Here is a 17,633-nt window from a genome sequence, read left to right as displayed (position 1 = left end):
ATAACATATCACCCCTGGCAGTCACAGTCAACTCCTGGCTTTTCAAAAGCCATGATAAGTCCAGGTGCCATGGCTCACGCATGTAATCCCAGCACTTTGGGAGGCTAAGGCAGGTGGATCACCTGAAGTCAGGAGTTCAAGACCAGCCTGGCCAACATGGTGAAACCCCGTCTCTACTAAAAATACAAAAATTAGCCAGGTGTGGTGGCAAGTGCCTGTAATCCCAGCTACTCGGGAGGCTGAGGCAGGAGAATTGCTTGAACCTGGGAGGCAGAGGTTGCAGTGAGCCAAGATCACACCAATGCACTCCAGCCTGGGCAACAAGAATGAAACTCCATCTCAAAAAAACAGAAAAAAAAAAAAAAAAAAAAAAAAAAAGCCATGATAAAAATCCTACCACAAATACAAAATGTTCAAAGGAATTGCTATATTGTGCTCCACAGCTACTATCACCAAGCTGTTATAAGAGAAATGGGCATACGCTCTAAGCCTGCCTAGGTTTCTACTTGGTTTTCTCTTCTCCCTCAAGCTTCGTGTTCCATCATTAAGACCTGTCAATTCTACCTCCAAAACACATTGCTGGTATCTCCCCACTTTCCTCTGCCTCCAACATCTTCACCCCAGTCCATGCTTCCATTAGGCCATAGCAGTACCTCGTTAACTGGATCCCCACTTCCTCTCTTCCCCCACTCCAATCTATGATCCACGCAGCAACCAGAGGGATGAAAACTGAGTCTGGCCATGTCTCTCTGTTGCCGAAACCCTCCAATAGCCAATCTTTGCATTTGACAAAAACAAAAAGCCCTTAAATGGCCTATAAGGTGACAAATGAGGAGGCCCCTGCCTCCCTCAGCACCCTCATCTCATGGCACTGTGCCCCTCCTCATTGCACTCAAAGCACACACTCTTCTGTCTGTTCTCGAACTTTCACATCACCTTTTCCACCTTCACCTTCTCATATGCCCTTCTTTCCACCTAGCACCCCTGCTCTGTGCCCGCTCATCCATCAGGCCTCCCCACAACTGTGACCCCAGAGAAACCTCGCCTCACCCCTGCTTCCATTTCTCTCCACGCCATTGCTTTCCTTTCACAGCTCTGACCATAGTTTGTTCCTGCAGATTTTTTTTTTTTTTTTTTTTTGAGACAGAGTCTCGTTCTGTCACCCAGGCTGGAATACAGTGGTGCGATCTCCGCTCACTGCAACCTCTGCCCTCCGGGTTCAAGTGATTCTCCTGCCTCAGCCTCCAAAGTAGCTGAGACTACAGGTGCATGCCACAACACCTGCTAATTTTTGTATTTTTAGTACAGATGGGGTTTCACCATGTTGGCCAGGCTGGTCTCGAACTCCTGACCTCAAGTGATCCATCCGCCTCAGCCTCCCAAAGTGCTGGGATAACAGGCACGAGCCACTGTGCTTGGCCTGCTCATGTAATTGTTTATTTAAAGTCGGTCATCCCCACGAAACTCCATGACAACAGGGACTATTTTGTTTGTTCCTACCATAAACCTGATGCCCAGCACAGTGCCAATTCTATATTGGGTGCTTAATAAACTTTTGATTCTGTATTGTTTTTTACACTTTTATATTCAATGCCCCGCCCTCCCAATGCAAACAGGCCTCCATTGTTTCAGACATTTCATTTTAAATCCAAACATATTGTCTACAGCAGAGTAGACTTTTTTTTCAAGTGAAATCTGGTATGGAGCTAGAAAGTAGAAAACAGATTCAAGTGGATCAATTCTAATTCCTGCAGAAGTATTTTTTTAATCAGTGATTTACAGGAGTACTTGTTTTCAATATTAATAACTTGTATAGCTGTCAGAGAAATCCATATAAGCATCACAAAGATCTACAATTACCACATTCCATTTAGATCTGTCTAAATATTACTTCTCCAAGAGACACCATCAATTGTGTGCCGGATAGTGCAACATCAATTAAACTGTTTGGGTGGAAGTATAATTTAGCCTTATAATGGGCCCTCAAGAAACTTCTGTTGAATGAACAACACATCTTTAAACAAATTCTATTTCACAGTTCCATCTTTGACAGAACAGGAGCATTGCCATCTTGGACAAGCACCACTATTTTAAGTTCCCCTTGATTAAAAACTGCCTAAATCCAGCCCCAAAAACATCAGCCTAATGGCTAATGTCAGCATGACCATAAACCACAAATGACACCTCTGACCAGAAACCTTCCAAACCTGATAAATCCCCTACGACCAGAGACATACCAAACCCGAGATAACCGCCCCTCTGACCAGAGACATTCTAACTCACAATAAAACTCTCCTCCACTCAGAAACATTCTGAACCTGTGATAAGTTCTCCCTTCCTAAATCCTTAAGTACCCTAAGTCTGTAAGAGAGAATGTTCCTGACCAAAATTGGCCAGAAGCCCCTCTCCGGTTTATTCTTCAAAATAAACCTGTCTTTGACTGTCACCCGCTTTTCATGTTTCCTTCTTATTTCTTCAACCCTTACAATTGGTGCCAAAACCCGGGATGGGTGTTGGGGGTAGAGGTTCTCTTGCAACCCCGGAAGCAGTGGGCAGTGGCAGTTCGCCCCAAGCTAACTCCTGGATCCTGGGGGTCTCTGACCACCTGTCACGTCTTTTCTCTCTCTTCACTTTTCAAGCAATTTGCGTGAGGAGGATAACTAATCTGAAGGGGACTGCAAAGCTTAGGCTGGGGCTACTCCCCAGGGGGTTCTCAAAACCCTCAGGTCTCAGGAATCCACCTCTGACTGCCTGCAATGGGTATTTTGCTCTCTAACCCTTATCCACTCTTCTTCCCTCTTCTCTCTCTCTCTTCCTCACGCAGCTCCAGTCCAGGAGGCCCTTTGCTGATTCCAACCAGAACATCCAACATCAGACACTAATCCAGCCAACTGGTAAGATTTGCCTTCCCTGGCTTTCTTGCAGTACCCAGGAAAGTGAGGTCTGCTGTCCTGGTCCTTGGAGGACCAGTGGGACCAAGTTGGAAGAAATCTTGGGGACACCCAGTTTCTTCTCAGCTTAACTGTCCTCTTTATAAAGAGGATTCCAGGTCTCTGTCTTTCGTCTGGGGATGTCTAGAACAAAAACAGACACTCTCAGCCTCCTCTTATCAGTCCACATGGGTGCCAAACAATCCCACATTCCTATGTCCTCCCCACTGGACTGTCTCCTTCACAACCTCACCAAACTTGGCTTATGGGGGACCCTAAAGCCAAAGTGTTTAATTTTTTATTGCAACACGGCCTGGCCCCAATACAAATTAGATAATGACAGCCGATGGCCTGAAAACGACACCTTTGACTTTCAAATTCTCAGGGACCTTGACAACTTTATAACGAGGAACAGCAAACAGCAAGAGGTTCCCTATATTCAGGCTTTCTTCTACCTTAAATCCCAACCCTCCTTATGTCAAACTTGCACCCTTCATGAAATCCTTCTAATTAATGAAAACCTCCCTGGGTCTCTCCTTCCTCTGAAACCTCTTCTCCTGAAACCTTTTTGACCTGCAGTTGAACCCCCTCCATATTCTCAACCCCTGCATCCATTTCTCGCCCATCCAAACTCTCCATCTCTTTGGCCCCTCCTGCCCCCAAGCCTTTAGTGCCAAATCCCGCCCCTCCTCCTTCTCCACCCATTACCCATTCAAAAACTACTCCAGCCAGTCAAACCACCTCTGCCATTCTCCCTCTCTGGGAAGGGACTGGGGTTGAAGGCATTGCTCATGTTCATGTCCCTTTCTCCATGTCTGATTTGTCACAGATCAAACAGTGTCTAGGATATTTCTCTGAAAATCTCTCTGTCACAGGGAATTCCTGCACATAATCCAATCCTTTAATTTAACTTGGCATGACATTTATATAATTCTAACCTCCACCCTCACCCCTGACAAAAAAGAGCGCATCTGGCATTCAGCTGAAACACACACAGATGAACTCCATAATCAAGCCCCTATACAAAATCCAGTGGCCAATGATGCAGTCCCCCATAGAGGTCCAGATTGGACTTGCCAACAGGGAGACAATGGCATCAGGTGAAGAGACCACATGATTACCTGTCTCCTCACGGGCATGGACAAAAATGCCCATAAGGCAGTTAATTATGAAAACCTCAGAGAAATTACACAAGAGCACCAGGAAAACCCTGCCCTTTTCTTACCACACCTCACTGAAGCTATGCTAAAATATACCAATTTGGACCCAGAATCTAGAGAAGGTCAAACTTTTCTCTGCCTCCAATTTATTTCCCAATCCACCCCAGATATCCAGAAAAAATTACAAAAATTAGAGGAGGGCCCCCAGACATCTTGGTGGGAGCTCCTAAATGCGACCTTCCATGTCTTTAACAACAGAGATGAGGAACAAAAAATTCAAGAGGACAAACATCTCCATTTAAAATACCAGATGCTTGCCTCTGCTGTCCAAAAGTCAGTTACACGAAAGCCTCCTAATAACCCAAAGGGAAACTCCCCCACCTCTCCAGGAGTCTGTTTTCAATGAGGCAACGCTGGACACTGGGAAAAGGCTTGTCCTATCTCCTGGCTTCCCACCAAACCATGCCCAACTTGCAGTCTTTGGGGACACTGGACGATGGAATGCCCTCAACAGGGACACCTTCCCCATTCGGGTACCGCTCATAATGAAGCCCCCCAAACATCACAGGAGGAAATCTCTTCACTGCTGGTGCTGACAAAGGAAGACTGAGGGTAGGCGGGATCCTTCATCCCCACATCTAGTGAGTCCACAAAACCCAGGGTAATTGGATTGGTATCTGGTAAGATTATTTCCTTTCTTTTGGATACTGGGGCAAGTCTATTGGCACTAACTGAATATCAAGGCCCATTAGAATGTTCATTCATTTCTGTTGATGGCATGAAGGGCATACAAGAAACCCCATACAAAACGCTGCCTCTATATTGTTCATTTCAGGGAGTCACCCTCACTCACTCTTTCTTGGTCATTCCTCATTCCCCCACTCCTTTACTAGGAAGGGACATCCTACACAAACTGGGAGGAATCATTCATTTATCAACCCTACACCAAAGCTACCCCTATTTATTATCATCTCAAGAACAGAACGCTTCCTCAGACATTCCATATCAAACAGACTTAAATCCCAAATTCCTCAGCCCTGTAAATCCCATAGTATGGAACACTGACTCCCTCATGTTAGCTACCCACCATTCTCCAATTCAAATTTCACTGAAGGATCCTAAATGCCAAATAGTGGTCCCACAATATCCCCTAATGGATTATGGGGGACTCAAGTCCATCATCTCCCAACTTTTGGCTGCCAATATTTTATTTTATTATTTTATTTTATTTTATTTTTTTGAGATGGAGCCTTGCTCTTGTCACCCAGGCTGGAGTTCAATGGCACAATCTTGGCTCGCTGCAACCTCTGCCTCCCAGGTTCAAGTAATTCTCCTGCCTCAGCCTCTTGAGTAGCTGGGACTACAGGTGTGTGCCACCAAGCCCAACTAATTTTTGTATTTTTGGTAGAGATGGGGTTTCACCACGTTGGCCAGACTGGTCTTGAACTCCTGACCTCAGGTGATCCACCCACCTTGGCCTCCCAAAGTGCTGGCATTACAGGCGTGAGGCACCGCACCTGGCCTGGCTGCCAATATTTTAATCCCCACCCATTCTCCCCACAATACTCCTATTCTCCCAATTACAAAACCAGATGGCTCCTATAGACTGGTTCAGGATTTGCAACAAATCAGCTCTACTACTGTTCTGTTTGTCCTGTTGTCCCAAACCCCTATATCCTCATATTGCAAATTCTTCCCAATACTAGCTATTTCTCTGCATTAGACCTCAAAGATGCCTTTTATACTATCCCTCTACATTCCTCCTCTCAAAACCTTTTTGCTTTCACTTGGACTGACGCTGACACAGGCTACTCCCAACAACTCACCTGGACTGTCCTCCCCCAGGGGTTTAGGGACAGCCCTCACTATTTTGGTCAGGCACTTTGATTGGATCTTTCCAAACTACTTCTACAACCCAGTGTTTTGCTTCAATATGTGGACAATTTACTTCTTTGCAGCCCCTCTCTAGAACATTGTATTCAACACACAGCCAGGCTTTTAAATTTTTTGGCTGAATGTGGGTACCAGGTATCCAAAAGGAAGGCCCAATTAACCTCTCCAAATGTTTCATAGCTAGGATTACTCATAACTCCAAATACCGGGGAAATGCCACTAGCATGAAAGCAAGGCATTCAACAAATCCCATTTCCTAAGACAAAAAGGGACTTATTTTCTTTCCTCAAATTAGTGGGTTATTTCTGATTATAGATAGCAAATTTTGCCACTATCACTAAACCTCTTTATGAACACACAAGAGGAAATCTTGATCGACCACTCACTCCCACCCCAGACCTGTATCATGCTTTCTGTCACCTAAAATGTGCCTTATTACAGGCCCCCACTTTAGGCCTTCCAAACCCCCTAAGACCTTTTCATCTATATTTACACAGTTCTCATAATCAGGCCCTTGGACTATTAGCCCAATCCATGGGAGATTCCCTCCAACCAGTGGCATATTCTTCAAAACAACTAGACCCCATTTACAAAACCTGGCCCCTTTGCTTAAAAATTTTGGCCACAGCCTCTTTAATTATCCCTGAGGCACAAACTCGCATTCTACAAACCTCTTCAGGTATTTTCTTCTCACAGTCTATAAGATATGCTCAGCCATAAGGTGCTCACCTCCATCTCATCCTCTCGCATGCAAGCCATACATTCAACCCTCCTTCAACCCTCCATCTCTCTTCACAGATGCTCACTCCTAATCCTGCTATTCTTTTATCTTCAACACTGATTTTGGACCCTGACCAACACTCATGCTCTGATCTAATTGAAAGTTCTCTCACCATGTTTTACCACCTTACTTCCCCTCACATAAAGGGAGCCCCAGATTGATTTATAGATGGCAGCACATCAAAAAACCCTCCCCTCCAAGCAGGATATGCCGTCACTGAGAGATATCGTGATGATACCCACTCTCTTCCAACTAGAAGAGTTGTTGAGGCTGCCCCCTTGCCTTTGGGCACATCCTCCCAACAAGCAGAATTAGTTGCCCTAATAAGAGCATTAACCCTAGCAAAAAACACACAAGTTAATATACACCACCGATTCTAAATATGCCTATAACATCAACCATTCCCATGCCCAAATTTGGAGCAAGTGGGGCTATCTCACAGCTAAGGGAACTCCTATCATTAATGGAAAACTAATCCATCATCTACTAAAGGCAGCTCTACTTCCAGAAAAGGTTGCAGTTATCCATTGCAAAGGACATCAATCAGATAAAAGCCAGATTTCTTTAGGGAACCGTGAGGCTGACTATTGGGCAAAACACACCTCAACCAATCATCCAATTTTCTAATATCTATTTCCCCTCACACAACATATCCCCTTTTATCCCAAACACCAAATACAACAACTAATCACAGCAGGGGCACAATTCAAACTCCCATACTGTCATACAAAACAAATTAGTCCTACCTGACCCTGAAAAAACAACTCTTGGCCAGGTGCTCACACCTGTAATCCCAACACTTTGGGAGGCCAAGGCGGGCAGATCACGAGGTCAGGAGTTTGAGACCAGCCTGACCAACATGGTGAAACCCTGTCTCTACTAAAAATACAAAATTAGCCAGCCATGGTGGTGCGTGCCTGTAATCCCAGCTACTCAGGAGGCTGAGGCAGGAGAATCGCTTGAACCCCAAAGGCAGAGATTGCAGTGAGCTGAGATCATGCCACTGCACTCCAGCCTGGGTGACAGAGCAAGAATCTGTCTCAAAAAACAAACAAACAAACAAAAAACAACTTTGTTATGAGATATCCACAACCTCTTGCACACTAGCCATTCCCCTCTACAACATTTCTTAAGTTCCCACATACACATAACCCCAGATATAAAGGAACAGTTGAAAGCCATTTTCCATCAATGCTCTATTTGCCAGAAAGTTTCACCCCACTCCAACACTAGACTCCCTTCTTTTCCAACCCATCAAGCCAGGGGACACCTTCGAAGACAAGTCTGGGAAATTGATTTTACCCATATGCCCCCAGTAAAAAAGGTTCGATTTCTTTTGGTTCTGGTTGATACCTTTTCGGCACGGGTTGAGGCTTTTCTGACAACCAACAAATGAACTTCGACTGTCACCTCCAAATTAATAACAGAAATCATCCCCAGGTTTAGGGTGCCTCCTTCTTTTCAATCTGATAATGGTCCTGAATTCATTTCTCAAATTACTCAAACACTTGCACAAGCCCTACGAATCACGTGGAAGCTACACATGCCCTATCAACCCCAATCTTCAGGAAAGGTTGAAAAAATGAATGGCATTCTAAAACGTACCCGCACCAGGTATTCACTCCAAACACATAAAGACTGGGTTACACTTTTAGCTTTGGCCCTCCTAAAAATTCGGGCACTCCCACATAAACCTTTAATGCTCAGCCCCTTTGAACTCATGTATGGGAGTTTTGAGCATGAGTATTTGAACTCACGCTCCTTTTGTTCCACCTCAGGGTCAAGCCCCACTTCTAACAACCCCCCTCATTTCTCCTCTTCTGCATACCATCCACCATTTCATTTGGGAATATGCTGACAAATACCTGCCACAACCTGTCGCCAACTCCTTTAATCCCTTCCTACAGTCAGGAAACTGGGTTCTGGTAAAATGTCCCAGCCCTACCCCCAGTTCCCCCCCAATACCGAAATGGAAGGGGCCTTACCAGATCATCCTTACTACACCCACAGCAGCAAAGCTCCAGGGACTCCCCAACTGGTTTCATTACACTTCTCTCAAGAAAACAGACTTCCCTTCACTACACACCCAAACAATCAAATCTAAATCACCTTCAGCCTCTCTTGTGTCTCCACAGGATCCACTTCCCTTCATCTCACATGAATTCCGGAGGAAAAGGAAGAGAAATTCACCTAAGCAGCTATGTCTCTTTCTCTCCCAAACTTTCATTGCTTCCTAACTAGCCTTGTTACAGACCTTCAGTAGTATCCTTATGAAACTCTCATTATACATCCTGATCAGCTCCTTACTATTCCACAGGATTTATGGCTTCAGGGAACTTTCCAGGACTTTATTCCTACCCAAACTTTTTCCTCCTTTTGTTGTTTCTTTCTATCTAAATTCTCTAATCACATCAACCTCACCAATACAACCACTCCTCACTGCTATCAAACTAGAACGTTCTATAAACCTTACACAATCCCTCTTGCTGCAAGCTAACTCTTCCTTTGCTCCAGAATGCTGGATGTGTTTATCGCTGTCTTCTTCAGCTTATACATCCCTTCCTACACCCCTTCGTGACCTTTTAACAGAAAACATAACCCTAATCTATAAACTCCAAAAAGGAGCTTCCTTTTCTGAAAGAGCTGACACTCTGGTTGGCAATTATCCCACTTCCAGGGTCAATCAGGCCAACAAATTATTTCAAACCTATTACAACGCCCTAAAACGCCTTAAGCCACAAGACCCTCCCACTGAAGAGCCCATAATTAAACACACCCCACTTTTACAACAAACCTCACTTTGCTTTTCAGCCTCTGAGGGAAATTTCTGTGTAAGATCCTTAACACCTAACCAATGCAACCGCATTATCATTGTTAAACACCCTGCTGACCATCAAACTAACCGAGTTGACTACCAAGTATCACCTGAAGTGAATGGAGCATTTCTGCAACCCATTCGTTTTACAGCCTCTCCCTCGACCAATGCCTCTGGCCTAATTTCTGCTGTCCCTAGCGCCCACCTTTATCCATGGCTCAACATCGATGGTGCAACATCAAATCTCATTAAATGTGTAAAAAATAACTCTTCCTATATCGCTACTATAGTGGGTGTCTCCTTGACCTCCTCCTTGGCCACCTGGAGTAATGAACCATAGGAAAGAAAAAACACCCCATCTTTAATTCACTTGTTTTCTTTCTGTATCTCCACCTGTATTTATGACAAAGGCTTATTTTTTGTGTGAGTGGCACCAACACATATCTTTGTCTCCCCACCAACTGGACTGGAACCTGTACCCTAGTTTATCTTTCTCCCTCCATTGGACTAATTCCTCCTAGCCAACCTTTGCCCGTTCCATCCATCCAATATGTTAGGAAGAGGAGGGCCATCCACGTCATTCCTTTAACGGCTGTCTTGGATATAACCTCCAGACTTGGATTGGGAGCAGGCAGACTGGCCACTTCCTTAACATACTTTAAAGCTCTTTCCACAGAATTACAGGGTTCTTTATAAGATATAGCCTGAAGCATTATAAGAGTCCAAGACAAACTAGACTCCTCGGCTGGAGTAGTCCTCCAAAACAGATGGGGACTAGATCTAATAATGGCTGAAAAAGGGGACCTCTGCCTCTCATTGGGTGAGGAATGTTGCTTTTATCTCAACCAATTGGGCCTAGTAAGAGACGTTGATGAAAAACTTAAAGAAAGGGCTAAAAAGCTAACGGAGTATCAAAACAACCAAATAGATTCTTGGTTTGGGAACAAAATCATAATATGGGTCATCCCATTCCTGGGCCCCCTTCTAATGATACGCCTAAGACTATTGTTCTTACCCTACCTAGTTAACCTTATTCAAAGATTTTTAACTGACAGGATCATGGCCATTTCACAGACAACTACCCAAAAACATCCGCCGACAGCGTTACCCCTTCTTTCTTCAGCACTTAAAATCTTACCTCTTGTCCACAGTATACTTTGTTCCTTTCATGTCAGGAGGGTCAAATGTAGGTGCCAAAGATCTAAAAATTCAGAGTTGAATGTAAAACTCAAATAAAATTGAAATCAAATATAACTTATTTAGTGTTAATGTTAACCTTTTTCTTTCTTTTTTTTTCTTCAGAGGCAAGGTCTCACCCCATCTCCCAGCCTGGAGTGCAGTGGTGTGATCATAGCTCACTACAACTTTGAAATTCTGGGCTCAGAGGAGATCCTCCCACCTCAGCCTCCCAGGTAGCTGGGATTACAGGCATGTGCCACCATACCTGGCTAATTCTTTTTATTGTTAGTAGAGACAGGGTCTCTCCACGTTACCCAGTCTGGTCTCGAACTCCTGGACCCAAGCCATCCTCCCACCTTGGCCTCCCAAAGTGCTGGGGATTACAGGCACAAGCCGCAGCACCCAGCCAACTTTTTTCTTTATAAAACTATATACTTATAGTTCTCCTCTGGCCTCTAACACTTTTTCATCCCTCCTCTGGTTCCTTTTTCCACCTTAGAGCACTCATTGTTGATGTGTCACTAACCTCTCCTCTTCCTCCTCCAGACTCAAAACCTCAGGAAGTACATCTCCTTACACCCTCATCCTTGCTGTTATTCCTTACTGATGATAAGCCACCTGCAAATGGAAGTTTAAATACCACCTAAAACTAAACATATCCAAACTGCTGTCTTCTCTCTAAGCCCTTAACTCCTCAACTTCCTCAACACCATTAGTGCCATGCTTCTTGACTGCATCCTGTTCAAAGTGAAGCAATCTTCAAATCCTTTCTCCTTTACCTCTTCTTCATGCTTTCACTCAGCTACGGGGAACCTATTCCCTCAAGTCATGTCCACTCTTCCTTTACAGTCTTTCTCACACATTCTCCTCATCCCTCCTGACTGCCACAGTAATCATGGCTGAGGGCACCTCATGTGCAGAACTCTCTTCTCTCCATCCAAGCATCCACATCAAGAATCATGTTTCTTCAATACATCTATCTACTGTTCAGAATATACTGGTGGCTCATAACGGCTCCTACTGCCATCTTACTCCCATTTCTGACTATATTTACATCTTTGCCTTTCTCTTCAGTTAATTGACATAGCATTTGACCTTTTTTAATCCAAGTTTTTATGCTATTTTAATCTTACTTGTCTGTAAAATAATACACTTCCCTTGAAAACACTTCTACAGTGAAAACAGCACAATTCCTTGCCAGTCTTGTACAAAATAATGCCCTTAACCTAATTACTCTAGTGATACATCCATAGGGCTTTATGTTTACAGTGTAGCATGTGCATATATTCAAAGATTTCTCGACACACCTAAAATTATTTGTTTATAGATTTCAAGCTTTCTGCTTCTGAAACTCTGCTCAAATAAGGATATACAATACTCTACAAGTATTAAAAACAATAAATGAGTCTGAAATAAAACTTCAGATCAAAATATGTTCAATGCATAATGATACTCACCTTTTTGCCTTCCTTTGATTATTTCTGAGACCATTCTATAACAAAAGAAAATAAGAAATAGTTTCAGTCATCTTCCTTTCTCTTGTTTTCCTTCCTCCTGTATTTCTAGATGGCTCTCTGACCAATTTCTTAGTCCATCAATGTTTGTATTCTCATCAAGCCCTGTATAAACACTTAGTATTGTAAGACTTAACTTTTTGCCAATCTAATGAGTTTAAAATAGTATCTGATTATTTTGATTTACACTTTCCTGATTCCTAGTAAAGCAGCTTTTAATATTTGTTGCACATTTGGGTATCTCTTCTCTGAATATGTTTATACACTTTGTACATTTTGCTACTGAGCTGCTTGCCGTTTTCTTATTGATTTGTAGTTCTTTATAACAGAATACTCTTGTAACACATCACCAAAAACATGGATTTTGCTCTAAGTTCAACACTGCCTGCTTATGTGCACAAAAAGATTATCTGGTTTTTGTTTGTTTATTTGTTTGTTTTTGAGATGGGGGTCTCACTACATTGCCTAGGCTGGTCTCAAACTCCTGGGCTAAAGCGATCCTCCTACCTTGGCCTCTCAAGTGCTGCAGAGTACAGGCATGTGCCACTGCACCAGCCTAAAAAATTATCTGATTTCAAGTTTACTTTTAATGTTAAGTTTAATTCTAATTTTTAAAAACATAAACAAACTATATTAGTGAATCTTTAAATATTATCCCATTGGTAGGAGAGAAAAGCAAAATCATAGGAATGTATTAAAATATAAGGGTGAGTGAGGAAAGACAGAAGTGACGTGTGGAAGGGTGAGGAATGGAACTTAATTTTAAAAAGAGTCAAAAAGCTGCTGAGCTGGGCACGGTGGCTCATGCCTGTAATCCCAGCACTTGGGGAGGCCGAGGTGGGCAGAACACGAGGTCAGGAGTTCGAGACCAGCCTGACCAACATGGTGAAACCCCATCTCTACTAAAAGTACAAAAATTAGCTGGGTGTGGTGCACACACATGTAATCCCAGCTACTCGGGAGGCTAAGGCAGGAAAATCGCTTGAACCAGGAGGCGGAGGTGGCAATTAACCAAGACCTCGCCACTGCACTCCAGCCTGGGTGACAGAGGGAGACTCCATCTCAAAAAAAAAAAAAAAAAAAAAAGTCTACTGAATATTATCATTTAGTAAGAGTGCATAAGATAAAAAATATAAAAATTATGGTGGAATACTGGAAGTTATTTTTAAATGAGGAAACGCACAGAAAAATAAGATTAAGTAGGAAGCTTTGAGACTAATACGATACCATAAGCAACGAAGAATTGTTTAAACTGTCACTGTTAGAATTTATCTCTGATGTATCTGCTGAGAAGTCACCTTCAGATGATGATGCAGAAGCACTAGAAGAAAAGGGTGTAACTATTAGTTTATTAATTCTGTTTTTATCACTTATTTCTTTCCCTAAATTCTCCTAAACATAAAAATCTGTCTTTCAGACAGAAATACAAATATGTTAAATATCTCAATTGTTTGTCTACACTTACAGTGTGCTGGTCACTAAAGAGCTGCTTTGGGAGTCACAAGTAGCAGCAAAAGAACCAGAGGACATGGAGTCAGATTTCTGAAAGAAAAAGGATCCCTTAGTAGGCTTAAATGCAACTAATTATTTCTCTACAGAGGCTCAGTTTCTGTGTACTATCACATTTATTTCAACACATTTACCAAATCCACAACCAAAAACAATTACAAGATTAATAACATTTTTTTGGATGTTTGGTCTGGATTTTATTTTATTTTTTATTTTACTTTTCTGGATCACAGGGCAGATATTTTGTTTGTTTGTTTCTTTTGAGACAGGATCTGGCTCTGTTGTCTAGGTTGAAGTGCAGTGGCACGATCTTGGCTCACTGCAACCTCCACCTCCCAGGCTCAGGCAATCCTCCCGCCTCAGCCTCCTGAGTAGCTAGGACTACAGGTACATGCCACCACACCCGTCTAATTTTTTTTTTTTTTTGTAACGACATGGTTTTGCTGTGTTGCCGAGGCCAGGCGGTCTCAGACTCCTGAGCTTGGCCAGGCACGGTGGCTCAAGCCTGTAATCCCAACACTTTAGGAGGCTGAGGCGGGTGGATCACAAGGTCAGGAGTTTGAGACCAGCCTGGCCAACATAGTGAAACCCCGTCCGAAACCCCGTCTCTACTAAAAATAAAAAATTAGCCGGGCACGGTAGTAGGCGCTTGTAGTCCCAGCTACTCAGGAGGCTGAGGCAGGAGAATTGCCTGAACATGGGAGGCAGAGGTTGTAGTGAGTTGAGATCGTGCCACTGCACTCTAGCCTGGGCAACAGAGCAAGACTCCATCTCAAAAAAAAAAAAAAAAAAAAAAACTCCTGAGCTCAGGAGATCCACCTGCCTTGGCCTCCCAAAGTGCTGGGATTACAGGTGTGAGCCACCACACCCAGCCTGGTCTGGAGTTTAAAAACCACCCTGAGTTGCCACCAGAAATTTTATCCCTCTGAGGCCTCATGGCCCCATGGTGCATGGCTCATCAGTACGACACAGAATGGAGGAATAACTTTGCTAAATCACTGGCTGTCTTGGCATAATGTAAACATAGTCTAACCTCGAGTCAACTTCAGAGGGAATTTTAAAACATAAAAATTTAATCCAAAGGCAATACATACCACTGAGGTGTCTTCTGATAATATCTGAACATATGCAAGTTTAGCGGCCAATTGTTTTGCTTCCTGTTTAGTAGAACCTGTACCAATACTATATTCTTTCTGTCCCATTTTGCATTTATAATGAAATCTAGGAGAAATCATAGAAGGTACTTATCCAAACATGAAAAATATAGCAAATCCAACTTATATTCAAAAAAATAACATATTAACAGAGATCTTAAGATAACACCAATTTATTAGATAGATTTATAGTTCATATCTTGCATAATTTAAACCCTCAGTAACATGCCTGACCAATTTCTCTGAATACCCAGGATCAGCTGACATCTGAGCTTGCATTTTCCAGGCAATTTCTAATTTTTTGTTGCTTTGCTGAAAGATCTGGCACAAAGGCACTAAGTGGTGATTTTTTTTTTTTTAATTCCCCAAAGGTCAAAAGATATGGAGGTAGAAAAGAAAGAAAGAGATCCAGTGAATTTTTTCAGAGGTGCTCAAATGGGAAGGAAAAAGCCAGCAGAGAAAGTAGGCTTCCATAGGAGAAGCTATGAGGTTACAGTGCAGGGGAAGAGCAAAGCATGGATTCTGCTCTAACTTCAACATTGTCTGCCATCTGCTCATGTGCACAAAAATTTGAGAAAATCCCCACAGTGCAGATTCCCTATACTAAAGTTCACACTCTCCTCCTATTAGATGTAAGGACATTTGTGGTTAGGCAAGGATACTTGGACAATTATGTAAGAACTATTTTTAAGGGATAAAACAATGGACATGGCAATTTATATCACAGAGTTACTATCTATTACTGCAAAATGATTCCAGTATTTGAACTCCTTTTCCTTTATGTTTCTGTTGGAAGCCATTGAGAGAAACACATCCAAACAGGGTGAGTCTTCCCTGCTAGACCCTGAATGAAATAGCTGGGTTGAGTGACTGGATCATTTCTGTAGCTCCTATTTTTTTCAGACACTGCCCCCACCCCCGCAAATAGATTTCTTCTTTCTTTCTAATGTTAGCATAATTTAAAGAAACCAAAAAAGTGAGCTACAGAAAATAAAATCATCTCTTAATTATTGAGATTGACTCACAGATTCACTTTTGACTATTTCATTCCAATGAATACTATCATTTTTCTCTTCCTGGTTTTGGCTCAAAAGCCATGACTGTAAATAGCTGAGTCAATTCATAGAACTGTATCCTAAAGTGATGATTTGAACTATTTGCCATGTAGATATTTTTTTTTTCTTCTTTCTCTTTAACTGGTTGGTTGTAGTTGAAAAACAATCACCTGATACTCATTTGATTTCTGCTTTTTTCAGTTCCAATCCATTCTTTATCCTCATTTCCACACATCTTAGCTCACTGGTGATGTTCTCAGTAACTCTGAAACTCTAGTTCATCCATCTGTCTCATCAGATCCCTCAAATCCCGGTCTCCTCATAGTCTAGGGCTAAAACTCATTCCTTCTGATATATGGTATTTGTTCATTTAATCAAATTTGAAGGACAAATACCTGGACAAAGAGCTCCCTGATCTGACAAGGGTGAAGAGTGATTCTATACATGTGGCAGAGAGGTTTTCAGACAGTTACCACCATCATGTCCTCAATGATGAAAAGATTTCTGCATTCTTTGAGCAGTGGCACCCTGTACTCTCTTGGGTGTTCCACAGACTAAACCATCCAGCTACTTCTCCGAAATAAAGGATTACCCTAATTTGATCAGTTATGGTAAATGGGTTCCATGGCTTCAGCAATCAAGCATTTTAATTACAAATTATAAATCCAATTACTTATCAATCATGTAAAACCTTGCATATAGAATGCTTAAAAGGACACATATTTCTGGAAAATTAGACATGAAAATAAACCAACTTTATTGCTTAGATACAATGAAACAGAAAGAAAAGCCAAATTATGTCTTACCCTTTTGGCCCATGCACCCCCGATACACACTGTTCATAATTTACAGTTAGTCTTTTCTTCTGGGCAAATCTATTGATAAGGCCCATGTAATTCCCAATGGATAACCCTTCTGAAGAACTGGTTGTTGTCAATACTAAAGGACTAACTCCCTACAAAGAAAAAAATTCCTGTTTAATATAAATGACAACAAAGATTTAACCTTTTAAAAATCATTCTTCTAATAAAATTACTAAATGAGCAATTTGAAAGACAACTTGGATGTTATATATTTTCCTATTATATTACCTTGAGCGAAAGTGTGACTATCTATCTCCCTCTACCAGAAAAAAATCTACAAAGATAGATTTTAACAATAGGAAAGAAGTCACTTTTTCTTGTTCGTCCTTGAAAAGTATTATAACACTTTCTAGCTTGTTATAGCCTTTCTAATCTCAAAAAACAAGGCAAGAGATATTACAGTAAAGCTGTACACCGGATCACAACTTAATGAAAAAGATGAATATAATAGCATCATTTCTACTATTGTTATCTCTACCTTTTTTTCTTAGTCCGACAAAAATCTTGTCCAAAGTTTTGGTATTTTATTTTTTTAATTTTTTTGAGACAGGGTGTCACTTTGTCACCTAGGCTAGAGTGCAGTGGTGCAACCTCAGCTCCCTGCAGCCTTGACCTCCTGGGTTCAAACCATCTTCCTGTCTCAGCCTCACAAGTACCTGGAACTACAGGCACACACCACCACGCCCGGGTAATTTTTTTGTATTTTTTGTAGAGACAGGGTTTGGCCATATTGCCCAGGCTGTTCTCGAACTCCTAAGCTCAAGTTATCTGCCCACCTTA

General features: G+C 42.2%; 1 protein-coding gene across 3 annotated transcripts in view; it reads right to left on the bottom strand.

Annotated features, from left to right (window-relative positions):
* Positions 1 to 17,633, bottom strand: part of EIF2AK2 (eukaryotic translation initiation factor 2 alpha kinase 2) — a 61,499-nt gene that overhangs the window by 29,193 nt on the left and 14,673 nt on the right. For all 3 annotated transcript variants that reach the window (XM_030799270.1, XM_030799271.1, NM_001280110.1), the window contains 6 exons: positions 16,797 to 16,945; positions 14,876 to 15,002; positions 13,738 to 13,814; positions 13,500 to 13,593; positions 12,216 to 12,250; positions 10,718 to 10,780 (listed from right to left, as the gene is read on the bottom strand). In XM_030799270.1, the coding sequence (XP_030655130.1) occupies positions 10,718 to 10,780; positions 12,216 to 12,250; positions 13,500 to 13,593; positions 13,738 to 13,814; positions 14,876 to 15,002; positions 16,797 to 16,945 (545 nt within the window). The remainder of the gene's footprint in view (positions 1 to 10,717; positions 10,781 to 12,215; positions 12,251 to 13,499; positions 13,594 to 13,737; positions 13,815 to 14,875; positions 15,003 to 16,796; positions 16,946 to 17,633) is intronic.

Source organism: Nomascus leucogenys, chromosome 19 (genome assembly GCF_006542625.1).
Source record: "Nomascus leucogenys isolate Asia chromosome 19, Asia_NLE_v1, whole genome shotgun sequence".
NCBI lineage: Eukaryota > Metazoa > Chordata > Mammalia > Primates > Hylobatidae > Nomascus > Nomascus leucogenys.
This window is presented reverse-complemented; position numbering and strand designations above follow the sequence as displayed.